The 20,425-nt window shown below is 41.0% G+C and overlaps 1 protein-coding gene across 3 annotated transcripts; it reads right to left on the bottom strand.

Moving 5' to 3' along the window:
- Window positions 1–1,145: 1,145 nt before the first annotated feature.
- Window positions 1,146–20,213, bottom strand: ptpn11a (protein tyrosine phosphatase non-receptor type 11a). Of its 3 annotated transcripts, none has more exons than XM_031301246.2 (16): window positions 19,944–20,213; window positions 18,365–18,487; window positions 14,744–14,938; window positions 13,788–13,980; window positions 13,272–13,391; window positions 13,061–13,174; window positions 11,796–11,892; window positions 11,616–11,695; window positions 11,214–11,372; window positions 10,712–10,843; window positions 7,906–8,060; window positions 7,721–7,788; window positions 7,075–7,226; window positions 6,862–6,980; window positions 6,651–6,756; window positions 1,146–3,816 (listed from the first exon to the last, which is right to left on the bottom strand). In XM_031301246.2, exons 1-15 carry the CDS (start codon window positions 19,955–19,957, stop codon window positions 6,687–6,689), a joined length of 1,791 nt encoding a protein of 596 aa, XP_031157106.1. In that variant the 5' UTR covers window positions 19,958–20,213; the 3' UTR covers window positions 1,146–3,816; window positions 6,651–6,686. The 3 variants fall into 3 exon arrangements, with proteins under 3 accessions (XP_031157106.1, XP_031157103.1, XP_031157104.1); XM_031301243.2 differs by having other exon boundaries at window positions 11,598–11,695; XM_031301244.2 differs by lacking the exon at window positions 6,651–6,756 and having other exon boundaries at window positions 11,598–11,695.
- Window positions 20,214–20,425: the final 212 nt, after the last annotated feature.

Genomic DNA, 20,425 nt, shown 5'->3' on the forward strand with positions numbered 1-20,425 from the left:
GTGTATAAAACTGGTAGCCCTTCATATGACTCGGTACCCATGAAGTAGCTCTCAGTTTCTAAAAGGTTGGTGACCCCTGTTCTAAATAATGTTGATTACTCACTGACGTCCAGTGATCACCGGTTAATGAGACAGCGTTTGCACTCTGCAGCAGTTCCAGTTGGGCTGCTTTCTCCGTGTCGTAGGCGCACAGCGTAGGCTGTGTATGCGTTAAACTACTGTCCCCCCTCGACAACTTTTTAAAAGTAAACTTTCCATTCAGAATCTTATTGGCATCCATTTCGGCGTCTTGCGCTCGCCATCCACTCAAAACCTAACGTTAGCCTACTACTCTTTGGCCGGCTCGCAAGCCCAAACAAGTGTGTGCGGCGTGCCTGTTGTTTAGTTTCCGGTCTAGCTAGATCTGGTGTGGTGTTGTAGTTTTTCTAACGTTACTAGTTGTTACAACAGCATGTGGAAAAAAAACTACCAAGTTTGCTAGGCCAAAAAGAACGTTAATCTCACGATTAATAACATTGACGGCGTTAAAATGGGTTTGCGTTAACGCCGTTAATAACGCGTTTAACTGACAGCACTACTTATAATAAAACATTTTGGGACATAATAGATCTTTGCTGTTGTAGCACTGAATAAATCTTAATGCTGAGGGGGTAGACATCGATGTGCCCTCCCCATCTGCAGAGATCTGAGGAGCAGTAACCATGGTAACATAGCAGTAACCATAGTCCTCATAAATCCACAGAATTTAAAATTCCAACAGAAAGAAAGCGGAAGGACACGGAATACACGCATCCGGCGGAATTTCCTGCAGCACCGGAGCAATCCCGGAAGTGGAACGTGAAGGATATAGACTACCTTTAAAACAGGAGACATTTAACTCTCATATACAAATATGTAAATCACACACAAACAAAGACACCGTCTTAATGAGGCGGGAGCCGCCATTTATTGTTATTGAGGAAGTTAACATGGTTAACTGCATTGAAAGTCATACAATGAACCTCTTAAGCTTTGTGAGAGGTCCCTTCCTTTGTCACAGAGAGAAAGCTGTAGGAATATACATACAGTATATCTTATTGGCAAGTAGATATGTTTTAGTAAGTACATTCTCCTCTACCAGGTACTCATGTACAATATACATGTTAAAAAATATAGTTTGTGTGCGATCACCGTTTTTTTTTTTTTCCTTCCTTTTTTTTGTTCAGGATGAAAGGAATCACATTTAAGTGTTAAAGGTTCTTGAATGGCGGTGGAACTGATGAGCACAGTTATTTTTAAATTTTTTTTTTTAATAGCTATCACATACACTTAGGCATATGCATAGAAGGCACGTCTATGCATCTAAAATTGCTTACATGATAAGAAATGGAGAGCAGTTTCATCATCTGGGAAGAAAAACAAAAGAAAGTATCCAAGAACATATGGCTGACACACACACACACACACACACACACACACACACACACACACACACACACACACACGAGAAGAGTACAAACTCATTCGTTTTGACGATAAAACTGCATACAGTACACCACACTGCATAAGATCTCAGTCAGGGGATGGCGTTCACCCGGGAGGAGAGGAATCATTTCAAAGAAACACTTGCTGTGAAGCAGCAGTCTGGCGTTAGCAGAGAGAGTGGGAGGGAGCAGCCCCCCCCCCTCCGAAAAACACACAAACACTGATTTCATGATTTTTAAAAATTGTTACAGAAAGAAAGCTGATCATTCCTGGATCAGTGGTTGTTGAGAACTGTCCCTCAAGGCAAAGAGGAGAGCCACGTGTCTCCTTTTTTTTTTCTCCTTTTTCTCAAATGGAGAGATTCTGAGTCAGCGCTGTTAACAGTTCAGTCGCAAGAGTGCAGTTCCTCAAGGCGTAGTGATGGGAAGACGGAGACAAAAAGAAAATACTTAGGCCATGCGTTTGAAATGAGCATTGTGGATTCTCACAGAATGCAGAAACGAAAACTTTGGACTTCCCTAAATACTGCTGCTGATCGTGACGGTGAAGTTAAAAGGAGGAGTTTTGACATTTTGAGAAATACACTTGCTTGTTATATGAAAAAGATCAATACCTCGCTCTCGTATCTGTACGCCAATAATGACGCTAGGGCTAGCAGGTAATAGCTTAGCTTAGCATAAAGAGAAACTGCTAGCCTGGCTCTGTCTGAAAGTGACAAATCATTTGGACCTTAACTTGGGATTGACTTGTCATTTTAACACTTCTGTTTTTTATATAGATTCAACTGTGGTACTTTTTTAGCTTTAGAGATGCTGGTATGTGGATTTTGGTAGCTTTGGAGAGAGCTAGGCTAGCTGTTTTCACCTGTTAGCTGTCTATGTGCTAAGCTAAGCTAAGCAGCTGCTGACTGTAGCTTCCCATTTAGCGTACAGACATTAGAGGATTCAATCTTCTACATGTTTAGGATTAACTTTAACAGAAAGACAAGATAGAAAGAAAAGTGTACGCATGCGTGTGTGTGCGCGCACGTGCGTGCGTGCGTGCGTGCGTGCGTGAGTATGAACTACTGAATCCAGCTGACTGTCACAGGGCCAACAATCTATAACCACAACAATGACTTTCTATAGTGCCAAAGCTGCGAGATGTGTGAATGCTTCTTTAAACAGTGACTGTTAAAATTAAGTACATGTGGTGTTCAACATAGGCAATGGTACACAAAAGGCATTTCTCTTAAAAAAAAAAAAGCAAGAATGAAAAAAGTAATATGCACTTAAAAAAAACAACCTTTTTTTTGGCAGCCGTGCGTCTGTGGCAATGCCTGCCACTGAGATACTCAACAGACTCCCCTGAAGTCTTATTATATGTCCTCACGCTGACGTTAACATAGCAATGCAGGCGTGGAGAAACTCCTCTTTAAAGCCCGCATTACATTATTTATAAATCCACCAGGTGAATCAAGGCTTGACTGTAACGGTTATGCTGCTAAATAAAAGTGCAGCAATAAGGGCTTTCGGCTTGAGCTCAGGAATGGTTAACTAACAGACACTGTGTATCCCAAATACAAAAAGCACATTTAACCCATGTGGACGACAACAGTTAATTCACACTCTGAACAGCCTGCATTAAAGTTTCTCTTCGAGGCAGTTCTGGCGCAAAAAGAAATAAAGGAATTCATGTTTAGAAGTCAGTGGATTAAATATCAACAGTAAATATGGTATTACACTACAATGCCAATAGTTCTTCATTTAGAAACATTACTCTATATAACACAGTGAAAACTAGACAACTAGCACTGGAAAATTTGCCCCACTTTTGTCCATATATAAGGCCTCGTCTCCCAACGCGTTAAAGGCTGAACAGGCCGAATAGAGACTTCTAATTGGCTGAGAAATGTGGATAAAACCTTTCGTGGTTTTGGCACAGGCCTTTTCAGGAAACTCCTCACTTCCGTCTCCAAAACAAACAATCTACGTAACCTTCCTTTGGTTATTAAACAAAAAATAAACAGAAACATAAAGATGAGCAAAGGTTAGCTAGGTTTTTCCCCCTCTGAGGAGAGTGCTCGCTGTTTGCAGCCCTTGTTGGGGTGAGATTTACGAAGGCTTAACCCAAACTGTTGTTTAGTAGTAGGATTTAGCATGTTAGGCTTCTCAAAGGCTCTTCTGATGATCATCACAGTGGTTTAGAATTCAACTAGAGGGCAAATGTTCATGTAAGATGAGCGAGAACAGGAGGACCCTGGTGTCAGGGTCTCTCTCACGTTTTTTGTGTGTTTCCATTGTTCCATGTCATTACGGTCAAGTCTCAGGCGTCACGGTGTGGCTGGCGAAAAAACTGTCAGGTATCAAGATCCTGAAGGAGACAGAAAGAAAGAGAATAATAGGGGTGTCAATCACACGTTTTATCGCGATACCATATTATATCGATTATTTGGTCAACGATACAATGATCTCTGATATCACAAAGTAGAGGACTGCATTGGGATCCCGCGGGACACAACACAAATATCGCGGGAGCGGGCAGTTTCCACCAGGCTGCGGCTGGGAGCGGGCGGTCCAAAAATAAGACGGTGGGTCCCGGGATTTAGGAGCTCTGCTCCTGATCAGGGCTGTAACCGACTGGTAGGTTCGCCTAGCATGGTTTCATAAGAAAATCAGCAACGCACACGGAGCATCCAGTTAAACACCAGCCAAATGCTTTATTAACACTCTTCTACTCCCTCTCTCTCACTTCTTTCCCGGGGCACTGTGCCCCGCCCCTTTCCCCTACGGCGACCTGAGGGATCCAATCAACAGGGATTAAAGGCCGTTTTACAGTAGCCGCATCCAAGCTTGCGCGCGCCAATGTAACGTCAAAATGACGTAGATCTCGCTGGCGCGCCAGGATTTTGAGTGTGCGAGCAGAAGGCACGCACCACTCCATTTCTTTCAGCGGCGCGCGACAAAGCGGAAACAGGAGGCCTGGACGAGTTCGCAGACAACCGGATGCCAGGACTCTCAGAGTGACTGCAAGTCTCTCTTGTAAACTTACTGGGTTAAGATGAGTTCTTTTATGGTGAATTAAAGGCTTGATCTGACGAAGTAGGTCATCGAATCAAATCGAAGCATTGACGCCAACGCTGCTGCCAGTTCTGCCGTTGTTTACCTTTTTCTTCTTCTTCTAGTCCGTAGAAAGAGCAAAGTCGGTAGCCTTTGCTCATTAGCGCCACCGCTGTTCAGGAGAAGACTGCAACTAGTGTCGCGACCACCACGCGGGAGTATAAATAGTTACGGCGCTCCCGTGACGTCACATTTGCGTGCGCCAGGTTGGGAACGGTCCAGTGTACTGAACGTTTGTCATGAAGTCGGTTAGAGAGTGCGCTAAAAAAACTGGGAAACGAAATGAAATAAAACAACCTGAGCAAAACAAACCACAGTCAACAACACGTTCTAAAATAAGTGAAATAAATAAATGAATATAATGTCACTTTGCCCTTATATTGCACTAGAATAACTTATTATTGCACTTGAATGTAATTATGCACTAGAACGTAATTTCGCTGCTTATTATTGACAGATATGCATATTTATTAATACTACACAATAAAATAAATAGTTTCCCTGCGGGGAGAAGACACAAAATCAATGGTCAATCCATTGACAATCAATCGAATGTTTGCCGTGTGGGCGGGACCCAACACACACGCTGCGGGAACGGGCGACAATGGTCAGAAATCCACCGGGAGCGGCGAGCAGGAGCGGGATTAAAGAAAAAAAACAGTCCGACGCAGGTCTCTATCACAAAGTCTGCCACGATTCGATTCCATTCAATTCAATTCAGGGGCCTGCGACCGTTAGGAGACGATACATGGACCCATTTAACACAATCAGTTACATTTATATACATTTACAAAAAGCAACTCAAATATGATTAGTCAATTTAAATACTAAGCTCTTCCAGACATTTAAATAAAAAACTTTCAAAATAAAGCCGCGTCTTAAAGATGACATGTATGGATATTTTCACTTTGCATGATTAATATTCGATTGTTGAGGATTTCATCGATACATCAATCCAGATCGATGCATCGTTACACCCCTAAAAAAGAAAATTTGGAAATGTGATATTGGAAGGAAGTGCTGAGTTTACATTGTTGTCTTGATAAACTGTAAACATGCAGAATATTGAACATTACTACAACAACACAGTCACACCACACTTGCCAATCTATTGCTTTGAGTTTCACCTTTTAAGAGAAAGAGTTTCTGACATTGAGTTAATTCATTTTAAATCGCTTTCACTTTGCCATTTTATCCAGTTGGAGTTAAGCTGCATAGATGTTTTTGGTTTGGTTTTTTTAAAGATTATTTTTGGGCATTTTAGGCCTTTATTAACAGGACAGCTGAAGAAATGAAAGGGGAGAGAGAGGGGGGAATGGTGCAGCAAAGGGCCGCAGGTCGGAGTTGAACCCGGGCCCGCTGCGTCGAGGAGTAAACCTCTATATATGGGCGCCCGCTCTACCAAGTGAGCTATCCGGGCGCCCAGCTGCATAGATATTTAACATTGAAAATCCTCCAGGGGTTCAAAGGGCATAATTCCACTTTTTAATGGCAGGCTTTTAATGTGAAACATCTGCAGGAAGTCTTCAGTGTTGGTATGACACCCAACACAAAAATGGACAGTTTTTCTAAGTTGAAACAGAATTTAAGGACTGCGGTACAAGCTGAAAACACAAAATCTAACCTAGAATCACCATATGGGGTGGTGATGGCGCAGTAGATATGACACATGCCTTTGGTGTGGGAGACCTGGGTTCGATTCCCACTGCGATACATCAACCAACGTGTCCCTGAGCAAGACACTTAAGCCCTAGTTGCTCCAGAGGGGTGTGGCCTCTGATATATATAGCAATTGTAAGTCTCTTTGGATAAAAGCGTCAGCTAAATGACATGTAATGTAACCATATAAAGTTATGTTAAAAGTTATGGTGAACCACTGAGCAAACAGGAATGATATGAGTGTGGTAGATATGTACATTATGCTAAATGTACCATGTGGACTATTATAATTCAGGTAATTTAAACTCCCTAAATGCTTTTTTTATCAATGTCCAGCCTTTGTTTTTCCCCAGCCAGCTACATTTTTCCTTGAGAATTTACAGTCTCGTATGGTTTTTCTGTATGAGCAGCACGTTATATTTCATTTACCCGGAACTGAAAGAGCACTGGGGTCAAAGGTGAATCTCATCTGTAGCTCTTCTGCTGCTGCATCAGGCCCACGTTCTCATACACTCTGGAGCTGTCCTCCCTCATCCTGCCAACACATACATACACTTGCATGAGAAACTACCGGCGAGGCTTTCTTGACAAGTGGTTTCAATGCAACACCAAACAGTTACAACTGCAGCAATGTACTCACTCTGTGCAGGTGGGAGTAGGAATAGGAGTGCAAGGAGGCAGAGGGCTCTGCTCTCCTCCAGTCAGGTCAGACAAAGAGTACTTGATGTTGGTGTACTCGCGCCCTTTAATCTTACTTTTCTGCAGAGTGGAAAAAAGAAATGTTAAAAACCATGAGCAGGGAAAAATAAATAATGGCGAAAGTGGAAAAAGTGAGGCGTTATCTGCTGCACACCTGTTCCTCCTCTATGCGTCTCTGCAACGTTTCTATGTAGTGCTGTACAGCCATGTAGATGAATCTGTACTGCGCCTCGGTCTGCACCATCCCAGAGCGCTGGGAACGAACCATCTGGATGGTCTTTGGCACGTCGATGTCGCAGTCCACCCCTGCAGCATGGAAACAATATCTTACACTGAGAACATCCTAAGCATTGGTGACAGAAACAAACCCGCCATTACAAGTCTGTAACATACAGCGGCCTGACTGAGAGCCTGTGAAGAGTATAAAACGCTTGTCGGTCCTAAATGTGATTCATCCATGAGTTTGTGTTAGTTCATAGATGGTTCTAAGTGCTAAAGACAAGATAAGCCTTTACCGATCGATCTCTGGGGGGGGGGTTTGAAACAGCACAAGGACAGAAATAAGTACAAATATATGATATAGGTATATAAAATATAAACTTTACAAGAGGAATTAAAGATAAAGATAGAAGGTGGGCGCCCAGATAGCTCAGTTGGTAGAGCGGGCGCCCATATATAGAGGTTTACTCCTTGACTTCGACCTGCAGCCCTTTGCTGCATGTCATCCCCCTCGTAATCATTTCTGAGACAATTAATTGTACGGTAAGATGTGGAATTGTTACAGCTCTAGCAGGACTCACCTTTTTCTCTGATCACATCTATCAGGATGTCAATCACTATAAACGTTCCGGTCCGCCCGATCCCTGCACTGAAAAACACGAGAGAACGTCTTTGGGTTAACATGTTTCCTCCATGCGCGTTCGTGGTGTGTGTTACCGAGGATTTATGGCTCATTAGTTGAAGTGATTTCAGCGCGTGTGTGTACCTGCAGTGTACCGCTATAGGCCCAGCGTCCAGTATGCTCTCCTGCTTCAGGTTGACCTCCTCTAGGAAGTCGAGTACGCCGCCTGGGTCTGTGGGGACTCCGTGGTCCGGCCACGCTCTGAAGTGGTACTGCCAAACTGTACGTTCTGTGTTGCCCTAAAAAAAAAAAACATGCAAGTGGAGAGGTACTTTCAACAGACAAGATAGATTCAAAAACGGTTTAGTTTATTTTAATCAATTAGAGGTGTGAGATTGAAACGTTACGATATTTCTCGTCGAGATAAAAAAAACGTTGTCTCGCGATATCAGTACACAAGTGCAGAATTAGATCGGTACTACTAAGGACCAATTCACATTAAATCAATAAGTGCCAAATTTCGGTACCTGAGAGCACGCAAGTACGAGCTTCCTCTCTGCACGCACACACACACACACACACACACACACACACACACACAGAGGTGTGGTGCAGACGGAGCAAAAGTTACACCGCATCTGCAGTTTGTTAAAGTCACAGTGAGACACGACAATGTGGGTAAAGCAGCAAAAGTTGTGTGGTTACACTTTTCAAAACTTCACGCAGACAGCGTTTGCTGCAATATAATAGAATAGCAAGATCCCTGTGCAGGTAATGTTTAACTTCAGAGACAGACACTGGTGACTGACTGACTGGCACAAGACAAAAGCGTTCATATGCCCTGGTGTCAGACTGACAGGCTGAGGTTGTACAGGCAAAGCAACTTTATTTCTATTGCACCTTTAAGCATCAAGGCAATTTAAAAAGGGCTTTACATTAAAGAGCAAACAAAAATGGCCATGAATGTAAAACAGGGTAACATAGAATAAAAGACAAATACAAGAATAAAAGTTACAGTGCAGTGTAAGAAATTCATATTTTTTTGATTGAAAGGTTGTAGGGAAGTTGTTTGGGAGGAGAGAGGTTAGACGCTGCAGTTATTAGGTCTGAAGAGGTTTGTTATACAGGACAGAAGCCATTTGAGTTTGCGGCAAAACCTTTCACAGTGCTCAGTTTTTCATTTTGTGACTTTCGATTGAATAAAAAGGACTATTTTTCCAGTCATATTTCGTCATTTAAGTTTTCTTTGCTGCGTTCCGGCTGCATGTGCCCCGCAAGCAATTGCCAGAAGCGTGCGTGAAGCGGCTCATGGCTCTCGGCTTCGCTAAAGATCCGCGCCAGGTTTATTTTCACACGAGTCGTGGTTCTCAGCCAAATAGTTTCTGTAGTTTTTACCAAACAAACAGAAGGACTGAAAATCAGGACTATTTTCAGAGGCCGTTTAGTCCACATTTGGTGCTCTTGTGAGTATTTGTGGCAGCAGGACAGCGTATGTGGGATAGAGTCCAAATAAACTATAGTGTGTTTTTAACAACAATTGAAGAGGAATAACATACATCAGGCTTTGGTACACAAACACACTTTGTTAGTCGACATATGTATTGTTAATTTAGGTCTTTTTCTGGGATTTGTTAAGAAGACAAATATAGAATATCAGCGGTTTAATCCTTAAATGTTTTTTTAAAATACTTTAGATTGACATTTATTGGGCGCCTGGGTAGCCAGTTGGTAGAGCGGGCATCCATATATATATATATATATATATATATATATATACACACACACATACATATTTACTTTACCGTTTGCTGCATGTCGTTCCCCCCTCTCTCCCCCCTTTCATGTCTTCAGCTGTCCTGTCAAAATAATGGCCTAAAAATGCCTCTTAAATTTTCTTCACATTTATTGTTATGTAGCTCTGTGACCTTTTCCCCCTCAAATTAATACTGTGAAATGTTTGTGGATAAATATTTGTAAAGAAAAGATTTTTTTTTTTAATTCCTTCAAGTAGGTTTTCTGTCATCTTAACATGTGGAAAGTATTTTTCTATTGGCGGTATTTCAATTTGTTGACTTTGTAGGCTCACGTGGAGTCCATCTTAGAGTGGATTAATTTAACAAGGTTTAAAGTCTGTTTTCAGTACAACAAAAAAAAAGATATTTCCAAGAGCACATGCTGCAGCAATGTTGGACTTGGACTGCTCCATCAGAATCTGTTTAGTGCTGCACACAGCAGCACGATGACACTCACTAGTGCCATCTAGTGAAACGGCATCTAACGTCTTTCCCTCCTATTTAGGAATAAGGAAAAATCTATACATTAAAGTGCTCATATTATGCTCATTTTCAGGTTCATAATTCTATTTAGAGGTTATATCAGAATAGGTTTACATGGTTTCATTTTCAAAAAACACCATATTGTTGTTGTACTGCACATTGCTGCAGCTCCTCTTTTCACCCTGTGTGTTGAGCTCTCTGTTTTAGCTACAGAGTGAGACCTCTCACTTCTGTTCATCTTTGTTGGGAGTCGCACATGCTCAGTAGCTAGGTAAGGACTACTAGCCAGTCAGAAGCAGAGTATGAGGGCGTGCCCTGACAGTAGCTAGGTAAGGACTACTAGCCAGTCAGAAGCAGAGTATGAGGGCGTGCCATGCTAGCAGCTAGGTGAGCATTATAACGTGTGTTCCAAAGTGACCACGTTTGTCTCTGAAGTAAAGGCTGGACTACAACAGAGCTGTTTGGAGCAGTTTGTGAACAGTGTTTTCTGTTGGAGATGGTAAGTCCCTTTGGGGTGGACTTTGGGCTTTTTCACTTTGTAAACCTATAACATGCACAAAAAAGATATATAACACAATAAAGGAAAGGGGAAACGCCAAAAAGCATAATATGAGCACTTTAACATTAAAGTGAAGTCTATGAGCTTCTACTTTCTACACACAAACACAACTTACCTGTCCGACTTTGGACAGTTTGAGTTCTCTTAAGATGTAGTCGTGTGCAGACGTCTCTCTGACGTTGCGAACACGCATGGCGCCGTACTCCTTCAGAGCCGACATGTCCGGCCAGTACTTCACACATTTACTCTGTGGAGACACGATAACATTCACTTTGACGTGTTTTCTCTGATGCTGCTGTCAAATGAGCAGTGGTGGAAGAAGTACTCCGATCTTTTACCTAAGTAAAAGTAGCAATACCACAGTGTAGAAATACTCTGTGGTATTGCTATATTATACCAAAGGAAATAGATCTGAGTACTTCTTCCACCACTGGTGACTGACACAAAAACCTGATATTGATAAACTGTAGCTGCATTGGAAATATATTGATGCAACAATGTCATTGCTTAGCTAGTATTCAGGAATAACAACAGTAGTACACCGTACACAGTAGTAATGGTTTTTTAGAGTGGACTGACATTAAGTCACAGCTCAGTATGTAATCTGTTTTGCTCACCTTTCCTCTCTCCACCTCTTTGGTGGTCATGACGATGACTCGAGAGTTCACCTGAAACACCATCCTCCAGAAGTCACTGATGGTGGTCTGCAGACAGCCCTGAGTGGCGATGTAGCTCTTCTTCGCCTTTGTACTGTTACACTTTGGGTCCAGCTCCGGCTGCACACACACAAACACACAAAGAGACAGACAGACAGCTGAATACTGAAAATGAACACAAATACAGCACATGCACTCCAAACACGAGCACAAACTGACTGAAACACAAGCTGGCCAAGGGCACAACAAATGATGTATTTGTGTGTGTGTGTGTGTGTGTGTGTGTGTGTGTGTGTGTGTGTGTGTGTGTGTGTGTGTATGTCCCTGAGAATGAAGTGAGTTTACCACGACAGCAGATGCTACCTCGATGAGATTGGCGTTGATGTAGTCAGAGCCTGGCTCATTTGGGTCCCTGTCATTCAGCACCACACGCGTGTGGTCGACTGGAAACAGAAACAAAGAAGGTTGTTAAAAAAAAAAAAGAAAAGAAAAAAAAAAGTGAAATGTTGTTATAGAATGAAAGAGCAGTCCGGGTTTTCTCACAAGGCAGAATGTTCTTGTATCTGTTCTTGTTTTTGTTCTCTGCTCTCTGGCCCTCTTTGCGACTGTAGAGCAGCTTGCACTCTTGCTGCTGCAACGTCTGGATGGAAAAAATAAAAAAGAGAGGATATATGTTATTTTTTAACAGCTGTATACTACTTACCCTGTATTGATGCGATAGGATTGCTGGCTTAGGTTAAACCCTTTGCAAAACATAGCACTCTTTTATTAATTTAATAACGACAAAAAGAACAGAATATACTACTTTTAAGGATTTTTTCAGGGCTAAATTACCCAATTAACAAGGTATTGGATCGGTGCATAGACTTGCTGATACTGATATCAGCATTTTAGGTTGTATCAGGTATCGGAACAATTCTAAAGATAAGTTGTTAAATGGTTTGTGTATGCTGTCAATTACAGATTTTTTTAGAAAGTCAGAATTGTCCAAGAAATTTGCAATCGGTGCACCTCTACAAAAAATAAACACAAACTAGGGCAGGTGAGCTGCAGCATGAAACAACAATAGGGCTGCACAATATGTCGTTCTTTTCTATCGTCATGGCAATATCAACTTGCGCAATATACATATCGGGAAAGGCTGCAACACGCGATAGACACTCAGATTTTTTGTGTAAAGAAATTATATATATATATATATATATATATATATATATATATATATATATATATATATATATATATATATATATATATATATATATATATATATATATATATATATATATATATGTGTGTGTGTGTGTGTGTGTGTGTGTGTGTGTGTGTGTGTCAGCCAGTCAACTTAAGCTAATGTTAGCTTCATAGAGATTGTAAGATTTCCCAAACTGAATAACTACAGCACATATAAACACCAAACTGCTGTGCTAACTTAATCTTGTTATAACTAAGCTCTGCTGAAAAAAGTAATTTTTCCATCGACCGATTTAGCTTTACGTCCGCGAAAATCACATGTAGCAGCTATTTTCAAGATAGCGCTGTGGTTCCTGAATTGCGCTAACGTTACATGAATACAAATGTTTTGAAACATTTTTATTTTTTTTTTTATTTCAACTCCGTATGTTGACACAAAACTTGCGGAGTGATATTTTAAGTGATGCGCCAGGTGTGCTCAAATGGCTCTGGGTGTGCTGTCATTTGAGCACGTTCTTAATGTCTAGTAGACCAATCAGATTGTCTGGTCGGCTCTACTTGTTTTATAATCATAGTCGTATCATGCAGCCCTACACAACAACAGAACCACTCACCTCAAATTCTTCCCAGAAGCCCTGTTTGACCTTGTCTGTGGCCTCCGCTAGTTTGCTCAGCTCTCTAACTCGACTTTCAATCTCGGCAGCGTTAATACGAGTAGTGTTCAGGGGCTGGGGAGGAGAGCAGGGGTCAGCACCAGAAATTACAATCAGGGAAAAAGCGGCCTTAGCTTACAGTGAATACATTTCAAACAGACATGTGAGGTACCTGTTTGAGCTGAAGCACAGTGCCCAGAGTTTCCACCATCGGATTCTTTTTGTAGTGCTCTACCAAGTCGGTGAGGGAGTCAAACTTCTCCCCTCCGCCCACGTCGTACTTCAGGTCGTGCTAAAGAAGAAGCCACATCGGTCAATCAATCAATCCTATTTTATTAAAATAGTAAAATCACTATTAAACATGGTCTCAGTGCACTTTACAATTAAAAAAAGGAACAAAGAAATAACAGACAGCAACAAAACAATTGAACAGCATTAAAGCAGTAATAATAAACAATACAAAACCAGCAACATAATAATCTAGTGAACATAGTCAAGTATGTATGACTGGGTAACCTGCTGCAGCTGAGGCCTGGCATTCTTTATCCAGGAACATTTTAAACTTCATATCGCAGAGCGTCTTTAAACTGATATTATCTGTTGCCCTTCTCCTTGTGCTGTAATACATTTTCTTTTGGTTAAATGTAGGAAGGCAGGAAAACGCGGCGGTGATGAGGAGTGCGTTTACCTGGCAGCGGATCATGACATGAGTGACTTTGGGTTTGCTGTCACTGCTGTCCGTCTTGTCATCTCCTGTCCTGACAGACAGAACAAAATCCCCGGGGTGGCTCTGGCTCTCCCTCACCAGGAAGCTGCCGTTCTTCCCTTTCTCCGTCAGCAGCTTCTCGGCCTCCCGGCCCGACAAGTGACCGTGGAACCATCTGGTAAGAAGACACACACGCACACAAGGGTAAAAACGTGTTTCCACTGGACTTAACTCGCTAACAAAAACTCACACTCTTTAACCTTTTTTTTCTTTTCTTTTATTTATAGGTTCAACTCCAGTCAAACTTATTTGTCCCCAGAGGGGCAGTTGGTTTTGCTTCTTTAAAGCCGCAGCCGAGCTCGCGCGCAAATGACATAGATCTCGCTGGCGCGCCAGGATTTTGAGTGCGCGACCAGATGGCGAGAAAAGAGCCATGTACAATTTCTTAAGTATGGAGAAGAGTAAATATGAAATCTGCATATCAATACCTCAGAGAATGTGTACTGAATGGAGCTGCTTTCAATGTCAAAATGTAGCTACAGGAATGTTTTGCTGCGAGTTGCATTCGCCGCTTCCTCACTGCTGCAACTAAATGTTGCCGAGGCAGACTCTTACTAATAGTATTATTAGTATTAATAGGTCTTTGTCTGTAAATTAACAACAATATTATACAAAATGTTTTGTTTTCTTGTTTCCAGGCCCCAAACACAGCTGATCTTGAGGTAAAAACTGCAGCTAAAGACATGTTGAAGCTTTAACATCTAAAACCCTGTCTGCTTGACACAAACACAATCGATTTGTATTATCCTTTGTTGTAATTCCTTCAAACTGACCATCACACAAATCTGTAATTAACAAATCAAATCAATTCAAACTCATAATTTCTAAAAACAGCAAACATCCAAGCAAAAACTACAACATCCAGCGCCGTCACCCACCTCTCAGATGTGGGGTCCGCACAGTTGAGTGGATACTTGAGCTCAATAACATCTCCGTTTTTCTCTTTCAGTTGGCCGTGATGCTCCATGTAATACTGCACCAGCTCAGCCAGAGTGGCAAACTTCTCCCCACCATAAAGGTCATAGTAGTCTCCTGTGTTCTGGATCTTAATGTGGGTGACCGCTCCATTTCGCCTGCAGAAAACAAGAAACGATCATTTAGAGAAAAGCTGCTGTAAGGGGGGCAACAACATTATCGTCACCACCAGGGACACAAACATAGGGCTGGGAAATCAATCGATGTTGATCGCGATTTTCGATTTCAACCCTAAAGATCACAAAAAAAAAACAACGTAATCCAAAAAAAATATTATTTTGCAAGTAAACTCTTATTGTCTTGTGTTCTGAATTTTTTTTTAAAAGAAGTTAAAACAGGAAAAGTATGAAGGGAAATTTCACAGTTCAAGGTGTTTTCACTGTTAATTCGTTTAACTGTTTCCCCCGTTTTTTAACTTCAATAAATGCAACATCTTTCCAAAAGTCAATGAGTAATTGTGTTAAATAATCGTGACTTCAATATTGACCAAAATAATTGTGATTAGGATTTTTTCCATAATCGAGCAGCCCTAAAACAGACTCCAACAGGAAGCTAAATAATCCAGCCACTATGTAACGTATCTTCTCATAGAGATCCTGGCCTGCGCTTGTAATTGTCTGTGTTTGGGATGTTTCTGGGTGTCAGCCTGCACACTGCCTGCGTGGTGTGAGCGTGGCGTTTCTGTTGCGTGGCGTTTTCTATGTCTTTGCACACCAGAAACGCATCTGACGCTGCGCTGCTGCTAGCCTTGTCTGTACACATGTATGTTTCCCATTGATTTACTGCACTCAAGCAGTAGTACACTTCATGTTAAACATAAATATATACTGATTTTATTATAGCAAAGACTACATATTTTTTTTTTAATTACATTTATATCTGCATTTATGTCAAAATCTCGAGACTTTCAAACATCAACATGTCATTTATTAATATGTATTAGTGTCAAAATGACATATAAACATCTTTTCCTATTCTATTTTGCCTGGAAACGCTTGCGTGTCGCGTGAAAAATAGGCGTTGGTGCCATTTCTACATGCACGCGTTTTCGGCGCAGCTCGAGCCGCGCCTGAGACGTGCGTGTCACGCAGGCAGTGTGCAAGCTCTAAAATATAATAATAATATAAAATAAAAACAGACACGCCACGCAGCTGACACGCTCACGCCACGCAGCCAGTGTGCAGGAGCCCTTAGAGCACTGGGTGTGTAGACCCCACACATGCACAAGCACACATTCAAGAGGAAGCTAAAAAAATGACAGACACAGCACCGGAAAAAATGTAAATACAGCGAGGGCGAACCGCCAAAGACATCTCATTCAGTTAAATGTGGAAGACTCTAAATATATCAGTACTGCAGTCATAATGACCTTATATTTTGACAGGAAATTACTAAAAACATCTCAGTTGGCTTGTTCAACATAAAACTGTATAAAACTGCATCTCGTCATCTGCAACTATTTCATAACAGATTCTCATTTTTCAAGCACACATGCCAAACATTACAAAGCTCCTCAAATATGAGGATTTGCTTCTTTTCTTTGTCCAATGAGGAGAGTTTAAACTGAATAAATTTGTCAGCCAGTTCTCACATTACTTCGTGACAGAATATAGAACGATTAATCAAGAGAATAATCCTTAGCTGCGGCCCTAATTGCATCATTAGGTTTGTATGCTGCAGCCCTTCAGATGCAGAGTGCATGTATTATGATTAAAGTTCTAAATTGTTTTAACACAGAGTCACAGGCACCACGTGGCTGCCATTGATATTTGCAGAAGATGAGACATTTTATTTTTTGCTGTTTTATTATTCATAAGGCACTTAGATGCAATTTCTTGAAAGGAAAACCCCAGGGTTTGTAAGACACAAACCAGATACAGACGGCATAGACTGTTGAGTCATTGTAGGTGACCACCAGTATCTCGGAAAAAAGAAAAAGGAGAACTTGTGGCAGGTCTGAAGTGCAGCAGCACGTAACCCTGAATGACTTCTGGTTAAGCCTGGCTGAATGAGCCCAAAAAGACACTGAGACGTGTGCTGGTTTGTACTAGCAGCGACGAGTCTCCCTTCTGCAAATGTCTGCGTTTCCATCAGAGGAGCGTGACTTTCATTTCCATATGAAGTAAATATGGCGAGATGAGACACTGTGCAGCTAAAAAATGAGACTTGAGACAAAAATAGCAGTGGCTACATCAGCTAAACTGAGTTAATGATACGTCATCTTAAAAATGTATGACTCAACAGGCCCTGAGATAAAACCACAAACTTTTTTTTTTTATTATTAGTCTGGTCTTCCTTCTTTGGATAAAGCTGGTTTCACACTTTCAGGGTGGAAGACTTGGGTGCACATATTTGGTGGGGGTTTAGGGTTCCTTCCTCAAGAAAGTTACTTTTTTTTAATAAAAAAAAAAGAAGAAGAAAATAAAAAAGCAGCTTAGATTAGCTTCAGATAATTGAAGACAAAACTTGCTAAAGTAGTCCACTGGGGAGCAACTACAATCATCAGATCTGAGTCGTTAAATCAAGTTATTTAGTTAGTTTTGATGCTCACATTGAATTTACATTCATTCGGCTTGGGTGCTCCCCAAAACGCCTTGGGTGCTGCACCTAAAACTTATAGTGGTATGGAAAACCCTGCACTATCATTTCACATAGTTATTGTTTAAGATGGAGTAGAATTCAGAGGAGGTTATTTTTGTTATTATTCTAGAAGCCTCATTTAATAATAGTGTTAATATTACAGCACATGATTGTCATGATGTCAAATGTTTGAGCAAAAGAATTGCCAATTTAAACATCCAGAGCAACATTATCTGTAAGTTGTGTTCAATGTTTTATGTTTCTGCAGAACAGGAACCTGCTGGAAACCAGTTTTTAAACTGAGTCAGGCCTGTTTATACTGTAACTTAATGTTACTTTTAACTTTCCTGTAAAATAAATGAAATGAAATCATTTATTTGGAGTCGTTTTTTCTGTCCACCTGATAAATGCAAGTCCAACATTTAAACTCATTTTAGCCTACACCGTGAAATATCTGGCTCTTTAGCTGCTAGATGTTTATCAGCAAGTCGCTTACTACAGTATGTCTGTTCATAGTTTGGTGCCTAGCAGTATAGTGTATAGTAGTCTATAGCCATGACGTTCCACTTCTGGGATTGCTTCGTTGCCGCAGGAAATTCTGCCGGATTTCACTCTTTTCGCCGATGTCCGTCACCTTTCTCTTTCTTTGTGTTGGCGTTCTAACCTCCGGTGGATTTATGAGGACTATGGTTAACTTTGTTTTATGATAATAAAGAGGCACAATTTATTTCAAAGGCTGCGTATTTGTGTTACTACATTATATGGGTCATATGACAGTGATATAACCAAAAGATGTCAACTTTATTTGTTTCAAAAAGCAATACCTAAAACAATGATGTTGTTAATCGCAATTATTTCTGTGACAATTAATTATACAGCAAAATGTGGAATTGGTACAGCTCTAGTGTACGCTGCATTGTACGCTCATGAATGCCATCACTTACCGTACTGAGAGGGTAAAGTCTCCTGGATTACTCTTACTGGGTCGGGCTAAAAAGCTCCCATCCACTCCCCGAGTCAGCAGGAGGTTTTCAGCCTCCACACCTGTGATGTTGGGGTGAAACCACCTGAAAGGAGGAGTAAAGCAACGATCAGCCTGCAAGGCTGCGTCCACAATCTGTACTGTAGTCACTCCCTTTCTCAAAATATTGACTAAGAAAGCATCGTGCATGGCATGTACACTACTTTTTCTAAAAAAACAATTGATAAGATGCAAAAACTGAAGTTGCACTAGAGCTGGGCAATATATCGATATCGTGATATGAGACTAGACATCGTCTTAGATTTTGGATATCGTAATATGACATAAGTGGTGTCATTTCCTGGTTTTAAAGGCTGCATTACAGTAAAGTGATGCAACTTACCAGACTGCTCTAGCTGTTCTATTATTTGCTTTTACCCACTTAGTCATTATATCCACATTACTGATGATTATTTATCAAAAATCTCATTGTGTAAAATTTTGTGAAAAGCACCAATAGTCAACACTACAATATCGTTGCGGTATCGATATCGAGGTATTTGATCAAAAATATCATGATATTTGATTTTCTCCACCTCTAAGTTGCACTATAACTACACGTTTCAAATGTTTAATGTTCCAGCAGGGACATTTGTCTAGTAGTAAGGTAAAACACAAAAACACACGAAGACTGTATCATAAACCATAGTAAAACACACAAAAACATATTTAACATAAAACATGTGTGTGCCAACTCCGTCTCACTTTATTTTGTTCTGTCTTTTTCAGTATTGAGGCTCCTTTGCATCTTTTTTTTTCTCTCCAATTCTTCCCCCACCTCAAGACTGTCCGTAGTTTTGTTAATTTCTGTGCTTCAGCCAAACTGACATTCAGCCAGTCATTTTGTCCATAACGGTCCTTACACTGCATGTTGTCTCCCTCTTCGTGAATACAGTACCCTTCAGTGTTGTGTGTGTGTGTGTGTGTGTGTGTGTGTGTGTGTGTGTGTGTGTGTGTTTGTACAAGCAGTGTGTCCTCTCTCCATGTCTTCAGTACTTGTTTTAAATCTTTATTTTTCTCTTTCTATGTTCATTAATGTGCACCAAAACACAAAACTACAAAAGTGTTAGCATCTAAATATGATTTAAAGTACCAAAAGTGAAAGTACTCATTATGCTAAAAAGGGTTAATTTCAGAATTTTGGTCCTGAGGATATTTTGTTGTCTTTCACTTAAAATGACTGTTTACTGCCTAGTATTGTCATTATGTTCCTCCATATTGTAGTTCTACTACCGTATCTACTTTCTACTGTGTATATATGACAGATAGTAACAGTGTTTACTAACCTAAACATCCTCTGACTGGGCTCTAACGTTAAGTTGCCGGTGTATGCTAAATGAAGCGGTCTTTAGCTAACTAGCTATTAATTTTTTCTCCAGAAACGTCGACACACTCTGAGCTTGTTGAGGCACACACAAACATCCAAACAGCTGAGTTTAGTTCAAAGTTAGCTCGCTTAGCTAACACAATCAGCAGACACTGTTTTCCAGACTTAACGTTACCTCCGAGATGTCATTTTTGTCGTTCCTCACTTCCTCGCTGGCAGTTAGCAGTAGCTACAATTAGCTGGCTAACGTTTCGGACCGTTTCCGCTTCAATCACAGAATAAAGTGCTTCATCGGTTCACCCCCGGTCAAAGCGGGCACCGAAATATAGGCATCGAAACAAAAATTGTATGCGTTACCAAAAAAAAGTCTCTAGGCCTCGGCCCCGGAGACTTCACAGCAAATCGATTATTGGACGTCACCAAACATGCGACAAAATAGAGTGTGCGCGGATTATGCTGCATTAATGTAGTGTCTGAATAATCGGAAAAGTGACCTCCAAATGGGAAGATTCACGTGAAAGTCGGTGAAAGAGAGGTTTATCGAAACAAAACTCGTCTCAATTGCTGTCTTATTTTTTTAAGGTCTCCTATAGTGACCATATCAATGTAGTTATTGATGAAAATGTCAAAATGTATTTGGAGTCCGCCTATTGGAAG

Source organism: Sander lucioperca, chromosome 14 (assembly GCF_008315115.2).
Source record: "Sander lucioperca isolate FBNREF2018 chromosome 14, SLUC_FBN_1.2, whole genome shotgun sequence".
In the NCBI taxonomy this organism is placed as follows: Eukaryota; Metazoa; Chordata; class Actinopteri; order Perciformes; family Percidae; genus Sander; species Sander lucioperca.

What these genes read in the sequence shown, in the direction of transcription:
- ptpn11a (XM_031301243.2), bottom strand. An exon ending in CTGTGCTTCAGCTCAAACAG is followed by an intron (nt 13,175 to 13,271) that starts GTACCTCACATG and finishes TCTCCTCCCCAG; the next exon opens with CCCCTGAACACTACTCGTAT. An exon ending in AACTGTCCAAAGTCGGACAG is followed by an intron (nt 8,061 to 10,711) that starts GTAAGTTGTGTT and finishes TTTTTTTTTTAG; the next exon opens with GGCAACACAGAACGTACAGT.